General features: G+C 46.5%; 1 protein-coding gene across 1 annotated transcript in view; it reads left to right on the top strand.

The window, feature by feature from the left end:
• The window catches only part of LOC116810847 (radial spoke head 10 homolog B2-like), a 33,259-nt gene that overhangs the window by 17,328 nt on the left and 206 nt on the right, over positions 1-15,725 (top strand). The window contains exons 8-16 of the mRNA XM_058436457.1: positions 676-761; positions 1,220-1,340; positions 2,741-2,917; positions 5,713-5,857; positions 7,538-7,659; positions 10,578-10,767; positions 13,601-13,715; positions 14,808-14,887; positions 15,324-15,472. Coding sequence (XP_058292440.1) covers positions 676-761; positions 1,220-1,340; positions 2,741-2,917; positions 5,713-5,857; positions 7,538-7,659; positions 10,578-10,767; positions 13,601-13,715; positions 14,808-14,887; positions 15,324-15,472 — 1,185 coding nt within the window. The remainder of the gene's footprint in view (positions 1-675; positions 762-1,219; positions 1,341-2,740; positions 2,918-5,712; positions 5,858-7,537; positions 7,660-10,577; positions 10,768-13,600; positions 13,716-14,807; positions 14,888-15,323; positions 15,473-15,725) is intronic.

The following is a 15,725-nucleotide window of genomic DNA, read 5'->3' as shown; positions in this document are numbered from 1 at the left end:
TGGAAGGCTCAACTGTTCACTCCAGGTGGCAACAGACAGGATTTCTCTAGGTACTTAATTGACTAATAGTTACTGGATATAATGAATATACTTGAATATGATGAATACAGTCATTCTGTGCCTTAATATGACACTTTTTATTTTATTTTATTTTATTTTATTTTGAGACGGAGTCTCGCTCTGTTGCCCAGGCTGGAGTGCAGTGGCACGATCTGGGCTCACTGCAACCTCTGCCTCCCAGGTTCAAGCGATTCTACCTCAGCCTCCCAAGTAGCTTGGATTAGAGGCACGCGCCACCACTCCCAGCTCATTTTTGTATTTTTAGTAGAGACGAGGTTTCACCATGTTGGCCAGGCTGGTCTGGAACTCCTGACCTTGTGATCTGCCCACCTCGGCCTCCCAAAGTGCTGGGATTACAGACGTGAGCCACCGTGCCTGGCCAATATGGCACTTTATTAAGGAGAAATTGATCTGTGACATTATCTCATTTCCCCTTGTGTAGCAGTTTTACCGTTTTCTTGATAGCAAAACAGAAAAATAGCAGTTTACATGTCTTGCCTATGTATGACATTGACCTCTGTGTAGGTTCTACTTTTTAAGTTAATATCCTTACATTTGACAAAGCATTTGTGTCATGAGGCTTGATAGTTTTAAAGATGATATTATTTGTTTTAGGGCTGCATTTATTACAATCAAGAGGATACGTGTTGGTACCAGGGAGACTGGGCGCAAAACATCAAAAAGGGCTGGGGAATAAGATGGTAGGTATGACCACGGTCACGCCTGGGGTGTAGATGAAGAAGTGTTTGTGGGCCCAATAGTGTTCACTTTGGATATTTAAAAGTAAGATGCAAAAGTTGCACAGAACATTTTCTCTCTAAGCAGAGTGGATTTTTTTTTTTTTTTTGAGACGGAGTTTTGCCTCCCAGGTAGCTGGGCTAATTTTGTATTTTTAGTAGAGATGGGGTTTCTCCATGTTGGTCAGGCTGGTCTCAAACTCCCGACCTCAGGTGATCTGCCAGCCTTGGCCTCCCAAGGTGCTGGGATTACAGGCATGAGCCACCACGCCCGGCCTGAATTTAAATACAGAGAAGATTGTATAAGTACAAGGGGTGGATTTCTTCAAAGGAGCTCAAGGGGAGTGTTTAAAAGAATGTCTTAAAGGTAAATGTGGTGTAGGAGGTAACTAATCGTTTTACTTTGGTTTCTTTCGTCCTAGTTATAAATCTGGAAATATGTACGAAGGCCAGTGGGAAGACAACATGCGTCACGGGGAGGGGAGGATGAGGTGGCTGACCACCAACGAGGAGTACACAGGGCGGTGGGAGAGGGGCATCCAGGTACGCCGGGCGGGGTGGCAGCTTGTACCCAGAGGCGGACGGTCCGCCAATTCTCAACACATGTATATTTCTTTTTGGATTTTTTTTTTTTTTTTTTGAGACAGAGTCTCTCTATCTCTGTCGCCCAGGCTGGAGTGCAGTGGCGCAATCTCGGCTCACTGCAGCCTCCACCTCCCAGGTTCAAGCAATTCTCCTGCCTCAGCCTCTGGAGTAGCTGAGATTACAGGCACCCACCACCATGGCCTGGCTAATTTTTTTTTTTGTATTTTCAGTAGAGACGGGATTTCACCATGTTGGTCAGGCTGGTTTCGAACTCCAGACCTCAAGTGATCTGCCCACCTCGGCTTCCCAGAGTGCTAGAATTACAGGCGCGAGCCACCGCACCCAGCCTGTTTGTTTGTTTTTAGCGACAGAGTCTTGCTCTGTTGCCCAGGCTGGACTGCAGTGGTGCAATCATGGCTCTCTACCTCCCTGGCTCAAGCGATCCTCCCACCTCAGCCTCCCCTGTAGCTGAGACTACAGAGGTGCCCACTGCCACTGTGCCTGGCTAATTAAAAAATAATTTTTCTTTTGTAGGAATGAAGTCTCACTTTATTACACAGGCTGGTCTTGAACTCCTGGGCTCAAGTGATCAACCTCTGCCTCTCAAAGCGCTGGGATTACAGGCGTGAGCCACAGCAACCAGCCCCATTTGTATCTCTAAAAAATAAAAATTTAGGCTGGGCGCAGTGGCTCACACATGTAATCCCAGCACTTTGGGAGACCACTTGAGGAATGAGGCCAGGAATTTGAGACCAGCCCGGGTTATATGGTGAAACCCCATCTCTACTGAAAATACAAAAATTGGTGGGGAGTGGTGGCTGGCGCCTGTAGTCCTGGCTACTTGGGAGGCTGAGGTGGGAGGATCACCTGAGTCTTGGAGGTCAAGGCTGCAGTGAGCCAAGATTGTGCCATTGTACTCCAGCCTGGGTGATAGAGTGAGACCCTTTCTCAAAATATAAAAATATATAAAAGCAAATAAACCCCAACATTTAAAATAACAATGAAACTCATCATGATCAAGCCAGGCACTTTATATCCACTTATCTTCACTTTTTAGTAGACACGGAGTTTCAACATGTTGGCCAGGCCGGTTTCGAACTTCTCTGTATCTAACCTGAGGGGTAGGTGTTATTTCTGTTTTACAGATGAGGAACTTAGAGGGCTTAAGTGATTTGCCTTATTTCAAAAGACTCGTTAGTAAGTAGCTGAGCTGAAATTGAACCCAAGTCTGTGTGACTCCAGAGTCCACGTTCTTTGCCCTTTCCAGTTTTCATTGTATTTATCCTAATTTTAAGGGGATCCGGGTAAAGAGAGAAACTGCTTTGTGCACTTCTGATGGCAGTCTGCTTTCTTTTCAGAATGGCTTTGGGACACACACGTGGTTTCTAAAGAGAATCCCCGGTTCCCAGTATCCTTTGAGAAATGAATACATAGGGGAGTTTGTAAATGGATATCGTCACGGACATGGCAAGTTTTATTATGCCAGTGGAGCCATGTATGATGGAGAATGGGTTTCCAATAAGAAACATGGCATGGTGAGTATAGAACTGGGAATATCACATTTCAAACAACTATGTAAAGCCATTGAAATTATGTAAAGCAATTGAAATGTCCAAGTATAATTGCAGATTTGTCTATTCTGCTTTCAGATCTATCAGTTTTGCTTCATATATTTGAAGCTTTATTGTTAGGTGCATATACATTGAGGATTATTATATATTGGTGCATTGGCTCTTTTGATCATCGTGTAATGTTCCTCATTAACCCTGCTAATTTTCTTTTATTTTTTGAGACGCAGTCTTGCTCTGTTGTCCAGGCCGGAGTACAGTGGCGTGATCTCAGCTCACTACAACCTCCACTTCCTGGGTTCGAGTGATTCTCCTGCCTCAGCCTCATGAGTAGCTGGGATTACAGGCGTGGGCCACCATGCCTGGCTAATTTTTGTATTTTTAGTAGAGACAGGGTTTCATCATGTTGGCCAGGCTGGTCTCGAACTCCTGGCCTCAAATGATCTGCCCACCTCAGCCTCCCAGAGTGCTGGGATTACAGGTGTGAGCCACCATGCCTGGCCAACCCTGGTAATTTTCATTTCTCTGAGGTCTATTTTGTCTGATGTAAATCTAGGCACTCTAGATTTCTTTTTAATTTTAATTGTGATAAAGTACACATAAGATTTACCATCTTAATCATTTCTAAGTGCACAGTCCAGTGGCATTAAGTACATTCGCATTGTTGTGCAACCATCACCATCCATCTACAGAACTCTTTTTGACAAAAGGCATGTCATTCTCTATTAAATTACATTATCTGTTTTGTATAGGATAACTTACTGTTTTGCTAAGGTGATTACGTGACTTTTTTTCTTTTTTTTTTGAGACAGAGTTTCGCTCTGTTGCCCAGGCTGGAGTGCAGTGGCGTGATCTCGGCTCACTGCAACCTCTGCCTCCCGGTTCAAGTGATTCTTGTGCCTCAGCCACTAGAGTAGCTGGGATTACAGGTGGGCACCACCACGCCCAGCTCTTTTTTTTTTTGGTAGTTACGGGGGTTTTGCCACGTTTGCCAAGCTGGCCTCCTGGTCCCAAGTGATCCTCTCACCCAAACTGCTGGGATTACAGGCATGAGTCACTGTGCTTGGCAAAATATTTTCAATGGTCATTGATTTCCTGTATATTTAGTGGTTATTTAATCAGTTTTTCGTGTGTGTGTGTGTGTGTGTGTGTGTGTGTGTGTGTGTGTGTGTGAGGGTGGTTTTGGTTTGCAAGTAACAGACAATGTAGTGTCATCTGCCATGTGAAATACAGAATAATGTAGGCTTCAAGGTTGGTTTGATTCAGCAACTCAGAGCTGTCGGGATTTCTCTTCCATCTATGCACGGTATCTCCCACCATGGCACTTTCACCCTTGTGGTTTTCCTCCCTCATGATTGCAAGACGGCTGCCGTGGTTCCAGCTTTCAAAATCTGCATCCCATGCTAAAAGAAAAGGAGGAACTTTTTACAGAAGCTCTCTAGAAAGGTCTTTCATTTCACAGAGCCAAATTGGGTCATTTGCCCACGTCTGAATCAGTAACTGACTATTGGCCTGCGTTTGACAAATCTCAGGGAGTCTTGGCCAGGCGTGGTGGCTCAGGCCTGTAATCCCAGCACTTTGGGAGGCCGAGGTGGACAGATCACTTGAGGTCAGGAGTTCGAGACCAGCCTGGCCAACACGATGAAACCCCGTATCTACTAAAAATACAAAAATTAGCTGGCCGTGGTGGTGCATGCATGTAATCCCAGCCACTTGGGAGGCTGAGGAAGGAGAATTGCTTGAACCCAGGAGGCGGAGGTTGCAGTGAGTCAAGACTGTGCTACTGCACTCCAGCCTGCGTGACAGCGAGGCTCCATCTCAAAAAAAAAAAAAAAAAATTATCAGGCACGGTGGCTCACGCCTGTAATCCCAACACTTTGGGAGGCTGAGGCGGACGGATCACGAGGTCAGGAGATCGAGACCATCCTGGCTAACACGGTGAAACCCCGTCTCTACTAAAAATACAAAAAATTAGCTGGGTGTGGTGGCGGGCGCCTGTAGTCCCAGCTACTCGGGAGGCTGAGGCAGGAGAATGGCATGAACCCAGGAGGCGGAACTTGCAGTGAGCTGAGATGGTGCCATTGCACTCCAGCCTGGGCAACAGAGCGAGACTCCGTCTCAAAAAAAAATCAGGGAGTCTGTATTGTGTATTGGGCGTTCTGCTGGTCACTAGCGTAGTTTAATAAGACACATTCTGTGGCCTAGAGGTGCTTAAAGCTGGAGAAAGATTGTGGGGGAGAGAGAGTGGGGAGGAGGAGGAATAGGAAAAGGAGGAAGAGAGAGAGAGGACTTATACAGCGCATGAGACCCAGGAGCCTGATTATATGTGGAGTAAGTGCATATTGTCAAAACAAAAAGCTCCACATCCTTGAAAAAACTACTGATGTACATTTACCCATGTTTTTCTTTCCTTTTTTGTTTTTTTGAGACAGAGTCTCGCTCTGTCACCTAGGCTGGAGTGCAGTGGCACGATCTTGGCTCACTGCAACCTCTGCCTCCTGGGTTCAAGCGATTCTCCTGCCTCAGCCTCCCGAGTAGCTGGGATGACAGGTGCCTGCCACCAGGCCCGGCGAATTTTCGTATTTTTAGTAGCCATGGGGTTTCACAATGTTGGCCAATCTGATCTCGAACTCCTGACCTTGTATCTGCCCGCCTCAGCCTTCCAAAGTGCTGGATTACAGGCATGAGCTACCGCACCCAGCCTTACCAGTGTTTTTCTAAAAAAACTTTTCCTCAACTGTAAAAAGTTTTTCTGTCTGCAGGGCCGATTAACTTTCAAGAACGGGCGTGTGTACGAAGGCGCATTCTCCAATGACCACATAGCCGGGTTTCCTGATCTTGAAGTTGAATTCATCAGCTGCCTGGACCTGTCTTCAGGAGTTGCCCAAAGATTGTCCAGGAGTGCCGGTAGGAAGCATTCACCTGTTGAAATAAAATTCATCGGCCGGGCGTGGTGGCTGATGCCTGTAACCCCAGCACTTTGGGAGGCCGAGGCTGGTGGATCACGAGGTCAGCAGTGCAAGACCAGCCCAGCCAACATGGTGAAACCCCATCTCAATTAAAAATAAAAATAAAAAAATTAGCCAGGCATGGTAGCAGGCGCCTGTAATCCCAGCTACTCGGGAGGCTGAGGCAGGAGAATCGCTTGAACCTGGAAGGTGGAGGTTGCAGTGAGCCCAGACTGCACCATTGCACTCCAGCCTGGGCAACAGAGACTCTGTCTCATAAATAAATAAATAAAATGGAAAAAAAAAAGAAATAAAATTCATCTGTTTTTATCCATGGTGTTCACGCATCAAAATACACGGAACACTTCAGAAAACAAGTCCTCTGTGAAAAACTCCTTTTTCAAAAAAAAATTTGAGACAAAATCTCGCTCTATCACCCAGGATGGAGCAGGATACGATCACTGTTCACTGTGGCCTCAAACTCCTGGGCTCCAGTGATCCTCCCACCTCAGCCTTCCCTATAGCTGGGAACACAGGCACGCACCACCGTGCCTAGCTAATTTTTTTTTTCTTCTTCTTTTTCTTTTTTTCGAGATGGAGTCTCGCTGTGTTGTCCAGCCTGGAGTGCAGCAATGCAATCTTGGCTCACTGCAATCTCTGCCTCCCAGGTTCAAACGATTCTCCTGCCTCAGCCTCCTGAGTAGCTGGGATTATAGGCGCGTGCCACCATGCTTAGCTAATTTTTGTATTTTTTGTAGAGACGGGGTTTTACCATGTTGCTCAGGTTGGTCTCTAACTCCTGACCTTGTGATCCGCCCACCTTGGCCTCCCAAAGTGCTGGGATTACAGGTGTGAGCCACCGCACCTGGTCAAGACTAGCTAATTTTTAAATTTTTTGTAGAGGCAGGGTCTCACTATGTTGCCCAGGCTGATTCAAACTCCTGTCCTCAAACAATCCTCCTGCCTCGGCCTCCCAAAGTGTTGAGATTAGAGCTGCAAGCCATTGCGCCTAGCTTGCAACTGCTTTTAAAAAATGTTTTTTTTAGAGATAGGATCTCACTCTGTTGCCCAGGTTGGAGTCCAATGGCATGATCATAGCTCACTGCAGCCTCAACCTCACATTTTGGTTTCCCAAAATGCTGGGATTACAGGCATGAGCCACTGTGCCCCGCCCGCATTCTTAATAGGTTTTTGGAATATTCTTGCATCACATTTTGGTGGAAAATCATTGTGACATAATATTGAGAAATTTGAACATTGCTTTTCATAATTATCTCCAAGGATGGCTGCGGTGGCCCATGCCTGTAATCCCAGCACTTTGGGAGGCCAAGGCAGGTGGATCAGTTGAGCTCAGGAGTTTGAGACCAGCCTGGGCAACATGGTGAAACCCTGTGTCTACAAAAAATACAAAAATTAGCTGGCCGTGATGGTGCATGTCTGTAGTCGCAGCTACTCGGGAGGGTGAGGTGGGAGGATGGCTTGAGCCTGGGAGGCAGAGGTTGCAGTGAACTGAGACCGTGCCACTTCACTCCAGCCTGGGCGACAGAGTGAGGCCGTCTCAAAAAACAAAAAACAAAATAAAAACAAACAAACACCAAACAAACCGTACTTATCCCCTGTGTTTGCCTTCATTCATTAGAACTGATCAGAAAGCTTGATGGCAGTGAGAGTCATTCTGTGTTGGGATCCAGCATTGAGCTGGATCTAAATTTGCTCCTGGACATGTACCCTGAGACAGTCCAACCTGAAGAAAAGAAGCAGGTAACATCTTTCTGATTGGTATCAGTTGCATCCTGGGGAAATACAGCTGGTGACTGCTGTCACGTGTTGAATGTCTTTTGTTTTGTTTTGTTTTTTGAGACTGAGTTTTTTGTTTTGTTTTGTTTTTGTTTGTTTGTTTGTTTGTTTGTTTTGAGACGGAGTCTCGCTCTCTCACCCAGGCTGGAGTGCAGTGGCGCGATCTCGGCTCGCTGCAAGCTCCGCCTCCCGGGTTCACACCATTCTCCTGCCTCAGCCTCTCTGAGTAGCTGGGATTACAGGCGCCCACCACCACGCCTGGCTAATTTTTTTGTACTTTTAGTAGAGACGGGGTTTCACCATGGTCTCGATCTCCTGACCTCGTGATCCGCCCGCCTGGGCCTCCCAAAGTGCTGGGATTACAAGCGTGAGCCACCGCGCCCCGCCTTGAGACTGAGTTTTGCTCTGTCGCCCAGACTGGAGTGCTGTGGCGCAGTCTTGGCTCACTGCAACCTCTGCCTCCCGGGTTCAAGCCTCCCCCACCTCGGCCTCCCCAGTAGCTGGGATTACAGGTGTGAGCCACTACGCCCAGCTATTTTTTTGTATTTTAGTAGAGACAGGGTGTCACCATATTGGCCAGGCTGGTCTGGAACTCCTGACCTCAGGTGATCTGCCCACCTCGGCCTCCCAAAGTGCTGGGATTATGGGTGTGAGCCACCACGCCCAGCCTAGAACAATGCTTCAGATCGGGCAGACTATACATGTTTATTCAATTGAACTGCATTTTCAAAAGCAGGAATTAATGCTCAGCGTAACAAATGCCTGAAGCCACCCAGGTAGGGCTCTGTCTCCCTTAGGACCCCAAATCCTGTTCTTCGCATTCTCTGAATGTCTCATTATGAGGGTAGGGCATGGGGTGAGTGGTTCTGGAGTACAGGACACTGTGTAGAGGGCAGGGCTGCATATGTGGGGAATTTGGGGCAGCTTAAGGGCATCAAGGGTCTGGGGAAAATCCTAAAAGGTGAAATGTGACAGAGAGGGAGGTGAGTAAAACAACCACCATGAATACTGCTTTTTTTTTCTTTTTTTTTTTTTTTTTGAGACGGAGTCCCTCTTGTTGCCCAGGGTGGAGTGCAATGGCATGATCTCAGCTCACTGCAACCTCTGCCTCCCGCGTTCAAGGGATTCTCCTGCCTCAGCTTCCTGAGTAGCTGAGATTACAGGCATGCACCACCATGCCCAGATATTTTTAGTAGAGATGGAGTTTCACTGTGTTGCCCAGGCTGGTCTCGAACTCCTGACCTCAGGTGATCCTTCCGCCTCAGCCTCCCAAAGTGCTGGGATTACAGGCGTGAGCTATTGCACCTAGCGGAATATTGCTTCTTTCAGACTTTCAGCCCTATGTGTGATGTGAGTTGCATGTGTTTTGTACATGCTGTTTATCAGGTTGAGGGATTCCTTTCTATTCCTAATTTGCTGAGGGTGCTTATCATGAATGGATGTTAAATTCTGTGAAATGCTTCAGTTGATAGAATCATTTGGTTCTTCTTCAGTCTGTCAATACTGTGAATTACATTGATTGACTTTTCAAATGTTAACCCAGCTTTACAATTCTAGGATAAACCCTACTTGGTGTTGCTGTTTTATCTTTTTGAGATAGGGTCTTGCTCTGTTACCCTGGCTGGAGTGAAGTGGTGCGATCTTAGCTCACTGCAGTCTTGACCTTCTGGGCTTAAGCAATCCTCCCGCCTCAGCTTCCTGAGTAGCTGGGACTATACGGGCACTTGCCACTGTGCCTGGTTAATTTCTTTAATTTTTAATTTTCAGTTCAGACACGGTCTTACTATGTAGCACAGGCTGGTCTCGAGTTCCCAGGCTCAGGCAATCCTCCTGCCTTGGCCTCACAAAGTGCTGGGATAACAGGCTTGAGCCACTGCGCATGGCTACTATTCTTTTTATATATTGCTGGATTCAACTTATTTTGTTGAAGATTTTTGCACATATGTTGATGAGGGATGAGGATCTGCAGACAATAGAATTTTGTTGCCGCCACTGAGAGAGGAAGCCAGCACATTGCCATGTGAAAGGAAGTCTATTTTCCAGATAACGTTTTTTGTTGTTTTGTTTTTACTGTTGGTTGGAGATGGCATTTTATTGACCAAGTGTAGTGGGTGGAAAGAATGAAATGCTTCTTGGCCAGGTGCCATGGCTGATGCCTGTAATCGTAACACTTTGGGAGGCCGAGGCAGGCAGATCACCTGAGGTCAGGAGTTCAAGACCAGACTGGCCAATATGGTGAAACCCCATCTCTACCAAAAATACAAAAATTAGCCGGGCTTGGTGGTGGGCACCTGTTACCACGGCTACTCTGGAGGCTGAGGCATGAGAATCGCCTGAACCCAGGAGGCAGAGGTTGCAGTGAGCCAAGATCGTGCCACTGCACTCCAGCCTGGGTGACAGAGCGAGACTCCATCTCAAAACAAAACAAACAAACACTTCTTAAGTTCTTACAGTGGAAAGAGCTAAATGCCATTACTTTGTTTGTATTATCGCATTTAATGTAGGACACAGGTGTTGTGTCTTTTGTTCTTTTTTAAATTTTTAAATTTTATTTCTTTATTTTGAGGCAGAGTCTCGCTCTTGACGTCCAGGCTGGAATGCAGTGACACGATCTCGGCTCACTGCAACCTCCTCCCAGGTTCAAGCAATTCTCCTGCCTCAGCCTCCTGAGTATCTGGGATTACAGGTGTGTGCCACCATGCCTGGCTAATTTTGTATTTTTAGTAGAGATGGGGTTTCACCATGTTGGCCAGGCTGGTCTGGAACTCCTGACCTCAGGTGATCTGCCTGCCTCGGCCTCCCAAAATGCTGGCATTACAGGCGTGAGCCACCACACCCGGCGTCTTTTGTTCTTAATCCACGTATGACTTTCTTCCTTTCAGGTGGAATATGCTGTCTTAAGAAATATTACAGAATTAAGAAGAATCTACAGCTTTTATAGCAGCCTGGGATGTGACCACTCTCTGGATAATACCTTTCTGATGACAAAGCTTCGCTTCTGGAGATTTCTAAAAGATTGCAAATTTCATCACCACAAACTAACTCTTGCTGATATGGACAGGATATTAAGTGGCGAGTATTCCAGATCCTTCACATCTTTTGGTTTAAAGCAGGGGACCAGGCCGGGTGCAGTGGCTCATGCCTGTAATCTCAGCACTTTGGGAGGCTGAGGCAGGCAGATCACGAGGTCAGGAGTTTGAGACCAGCCTGACCAACATGGTGAAACCCCGTCTCTACTAAAAGATACAAAAAATTAGCCAGGCATGGTGGTGAATTTCTGTAATCCCAGCCATTTGGGAGGCTGAGGCAGGAGAATTGCTTGGACCCGGGAGGCAGAGGTTGCAGTGAGCCAAGATCGTGCCATTGCACTCCAGCTTGGGTGACAGGGTGAGACTCCATCTCACGTGCACACAAACACACACACACACACACACACACACACACACACACACACACACACACACAAAAGGCAGGGGTCCCCAAACCCCAGGCCATGGATCAGTACTGGTCTGTGGCCCATTAGGAAACAGGCTACACAGTGGAAAGTGAGCAGTGAGCAAGCAAGTGAACTTTCATTTTTTGTTTTGTTTTATTTTGAGACAGTTTCACTCTTTTTGCCCAGGCTGGAGTGCAATGGCACAATCTCGTCTCACCGCAACCCCCGCCTCCTGGTTCAAGTGACTCTCCTGCCTCAGCCTCCCAAGTAGCCGGGATTACAGGCATGCGCCACTGTGCCCAGCTAATTTTTGTATTTTTTGGTAGAGATGGGGTTTTTCCATGTTGGTTAGGCTGATCTTGAACTCTCGACCTCAGATGATCTGCCCGCCTTGGCCTCCCAAAGTGCTGGGATTACAGGCATGAGCCACTGCACCCAGCCTACCTTCATCTGTTTTTACAGCCATTCCCCGTGGCTGGCATTTACCGCCTGAGCTCCGCCTCCTGCAGATCAGCAGGGCATTAGATTCTCATAGGAGCGCAAATCCTACTGTGAACTGCGCATGCGAGGGATGTAGGTTGCACGCTCCTTAGGAGAATCAAATGCCTGATGATCTGTCACTGTATCCCATCACCCCCAGATGGGACTGTCTAGTTGCAGGAAAACAAGCTCAGGGCTCCCACTGATTCTACCTGATGGCGAGTTGTAGAATTGTTTCATTATGTATTACAATGTCATAATAATAGAAATAAGGTGCACAGTAATTCGAACGCGCTTGAATCATCCTGAAACCAACAGTCCCCCCACCCCTTCCCACCATTCATGGAAAAACTGTCTTCCACAAAATCCGTCCCTGGTGTCAAAAAGGTGGAGGACCGCTGGTCTAAAGGACAGTATCACAGTGTCACCTGGAAAGCAGTTAGGAAATGTGGAGGGAGCTGGGAAGGCCCAGGTTGGGAGACGAGTGTTCCAGAAATCAGTGCATTGTCTTGTTCCCCCCGTGATTATGATGTACTTGAAGAGACAGTCTCGTGACGTAACAGCAACAGTGCAAGGTCACCTACAAAAGCAGGGCCAGCAATGCACGGTCTCAGGGTGAAATCCAGTCCGCACCCCCGTTCCCCAAATCACGCTTTACTGGAACACAGACACGCCCATTTGCTTACATGTTTGTGACTGCTTTACCCCAAAGCACCACAGCTGAGGGGTTGTGATGTAGACGGTCTGGTCCACCAAGCCTAAAAGATTTACTCTCTGGCCCTTCGCAGAAAGTTTGCCTCCCTCTCTCCCCCTGACCACCGATCTGTAGTAAAAAAGCACTGAATTGTCAGGTCAGAAATGAGGAGATGGCTAGGCCTCGTGGCTTATGCCTGTAATCCCAGCACTTTGGAAGGCTGAGGCGGGTGGATCACTTGAGTCCAGGAGTTTGAGACCAGCCTGGGCAATATGGTGAAACTCCGTCTCTACTAAAAATACAAAAATTAGCCAGGTGTGGTGGTACATGCCTGTATTCCCAGCTACTTATGGGGAGGCTGAGGTAGGAGTAGAATCGCTTGAGCCTAGGAGGTGGAGGTTGCAGTGAGCCGAGATCACGCCACTGCACTCCAGCCTGGGCAACAGAGTGAGACTCTGTCTGAAAAAAAAAAAAAAAAAAAGAAACAGGGAGAATCAGCAATGGCTTGGAAGGGTCTCGAAAAGGCCCTAAGTAGTCTCAGGATTGGTCTTGATTTCAAATTAGGAAGTTGATGTGATAAATTTAACAACTTTGGAAGTTTAACTTCTTTCAGCCAAATTCTGGGAGGCAGAGCTGCAAGCTTCAAAATAAATATTTGAAATATTTGAAAAGTAAAGTATTAGAAAAAATGCCTATTTATGTCAAAGTTTAGTGTTTGAAACATACTTAAAATCCATTAGCATTAGCAGCATTCATCAGATTGTGTCTCAGACTACTCTGGAAAACATTGGGACAAGATATCTCGCCTTGTAAAGGAACCAGATTGACATCTTTTTTTTTTTTTTTTTTTTGAGACGAAGTCTCGCTCTGATGCCCAGGCTGGAGTGCAGTGGCTCAATCTCGGCTCACTGCAGCCTCCACCTCCTGGGTTCCAGCGATTCTCCTGCCTCAGTCTCCCAAATAGCTGAGATTACAGGTGCCCACCACCACACCTGGCTAATTTTTTGTATTTTTGGTAGAGACAGGGTTTTGCCATGTTGCCCAGGCTGGTCTCAAACTCCTGACCTCAGGCAATTTGCTGCTTCAGCCTCCCAAAGTGCTGGGATTACAGGCGCGAGCCACTGTGCCTGGCTTTCATGGAGTTTTAAATTTTTAGTTGGATGCTTATACACATGTTCAGAGCATTTTGAAATAAGCACTCTCTCATATTCAATCCTTCGAATTGTATACCAGGAGCAAATAAAATGGAAGGTTCTAGCAAATATCAGGCATCCTTTCCAATTTTCTTATTTTAGCCAATAATGACATACCAGTTGAAGAAATCCATTCTCCATTTACAACAATACTTTTGAGAACATTTTTGAATTACCTCCTGCATTTGGCGTACCACATTTATCATGAAGAATTCCAGTAAGTACTATTTCTGGACCCTCGTTGGGGGATGGGGCACAGCTAAGCTGTATTATTGTCATAATGCCCTCTTTTCTTCAGCAGTCATTTTTATTTTTTTGGAGAGGGAGTCTTGCTCTGTCGCCCAGGCTGGAGTGCGGTGGCACAATCTTGGCTCACTGCAACCTCTGCCTCCCAGGTTCAAGCAATTCTTCTGCCTCAGGCTCCTGGGTAGCTGAGATGACAGGAGTGTGCCACCATGCCTGGCTAATTTTTTTTTTTTTTTGTATTTTTAGCAGAGACCGGGTTTCACCATGTTGGCCAGGCTGATTTCAAACTCCTGACCTCAGATGATCCACCTGCCTCAGCCTCCCAAAGTGCTGGGATTACAGGCGTGAGCCACCATGCCCAGCCTCAGCAGTCTTTTTTTTTTTTTTTTTTAACATACCCTTGAAATGAAGGACTCAGAACACAACCTTTCTGCAAATATTAACCACAAAGCCATGAGATACTAGATCAAAACTTTGAAAGCCCTTCATATCGGGGTCAGTTCAATACTGCAAATATCTCTTGGGGTTTTTAATGCAGAAACAAATAGTCACAACCAACTCTTCTTTCTTATGTCAGAATTTCTTGTCTTTCTTACAGCAAAAGTGGTTTTATATCTTTTTTACAAAAAACTTTTATTTATGTATTTATTTTTTTGAGATGGAATCTCGCTCTGTCACCCAGGCTGGAGTGCAGTGGCACGATCTCAGCTCACTGCAACCTCCACCTCCCAGGTTCCAGTGATTCTTCTGTCTCAGCCTCCCAAGTAGCTAGGATTACAGGTGTCTGCCACCAAGCCCAGCTAATTTTTTGTATTTTTAGTAGAGATGGGGTTTCATCATGTTGGCCAGGCTGGTCTTAAACTCCTGACCTCAATTGATCCGCCCGCCTTGGCCTCCCAAAATGCTAGGATTGTAGGTGTGAGCCACTGACTCCAGCCTTCCCTTTCTATACTCTATACATTAGAAGCAAATTATTAAGTCTAGCCCGTGCTCAAGGAGAAGGGAATTAAGTTCCCTCTTTTGGAGGAGAAGTAATTATGGTATCTTTTGATCATTATCACAGAAAGAGAAGCCCATCCCTCTTCTTGTGTTTTACAAAACTGATGACCGAGAATATTCATCCAAATGCCTGCCAGATAAAAGGTAAATACAAAACCAATAGGATTCTATTTACCGCCCCATTTTTTTTCTCAAAATATAAATCTGGGCTGGGCGCAGTGGCTCACTCCTGCAATCCCAGCACTTTGGGAGGCCGAGGCAGGAGGATCACCTGAGGTCAAGGAGTTTAAGACCAGCCTGGCCAACATGGCAAAACCGTCTCTACTAAAAATACAAAAAAAATTAGCCAGGTGTGGTGGTGCATGCCTGTAATCCCAGCTACTTGGGAGGCTGAGGAAGGAGAATCGCTTGAGCCTGGGGGGTGGAGGTTGCAGTGAGCCAAGATGGTGCCACTGCACTGCAGCCTGAGCGACAGCAAGACTCTGTCTCGGAAAAAAACAAAAGCAATAGGATTATATTTACTGCTACTTTTTTCTCAAAATATAAATTTGTAATCATTTTTCAAATGTTGTATTTTTAGGCAATTTATTCCGTGAGCAACAGCGGACGCTCTACTCTATGAATTACATGAATAAGTGCTGGGAGATTTATCTCGCTTACTGCAGACCCAGCGCAGCGCCTCCCCACGAGCCTACGATGAAGATGAGACACTTCCTCTGGATGCTGAAAGTAACCACCTAAGTTCGATATTGGCTTTCTATTTACAGGCACTTTGATTTTAATTAAAGAAAGGCAAGATATTCCAGCTGTGATATGCAAATAATCAGGTGAAGATCTGGGCTGGATTTTCAGGACCATTAAATGTTTACGGAGTCGCTTGGCAGAACGGTGGTCTGTGGTCGTGGAAGGAACAGAAACAGCCGTCACCTGCCCAATGTGCTCACAGATGAGGGCAAGACAATGGCCCATGGCATATCTAGCT

This window comes from Hylobates moloch, unplaced genomic scaffold (genome assembly GCF_009828535.3).
Source record: "Hylobates moloch isolate HMO894 unplaced genomic scaffold, HMol_V3 SCAFFOLD_1, whole genome shotgun sequence".
NCBI lineage: Eukaryota > Metazoa > Chordata > Mammalia > Primates > Hylobatidae > Hylobates > Hylobates moloch.
This window is presented reverse-complemented; position numbering and strand designations above follow the sequence as displayed.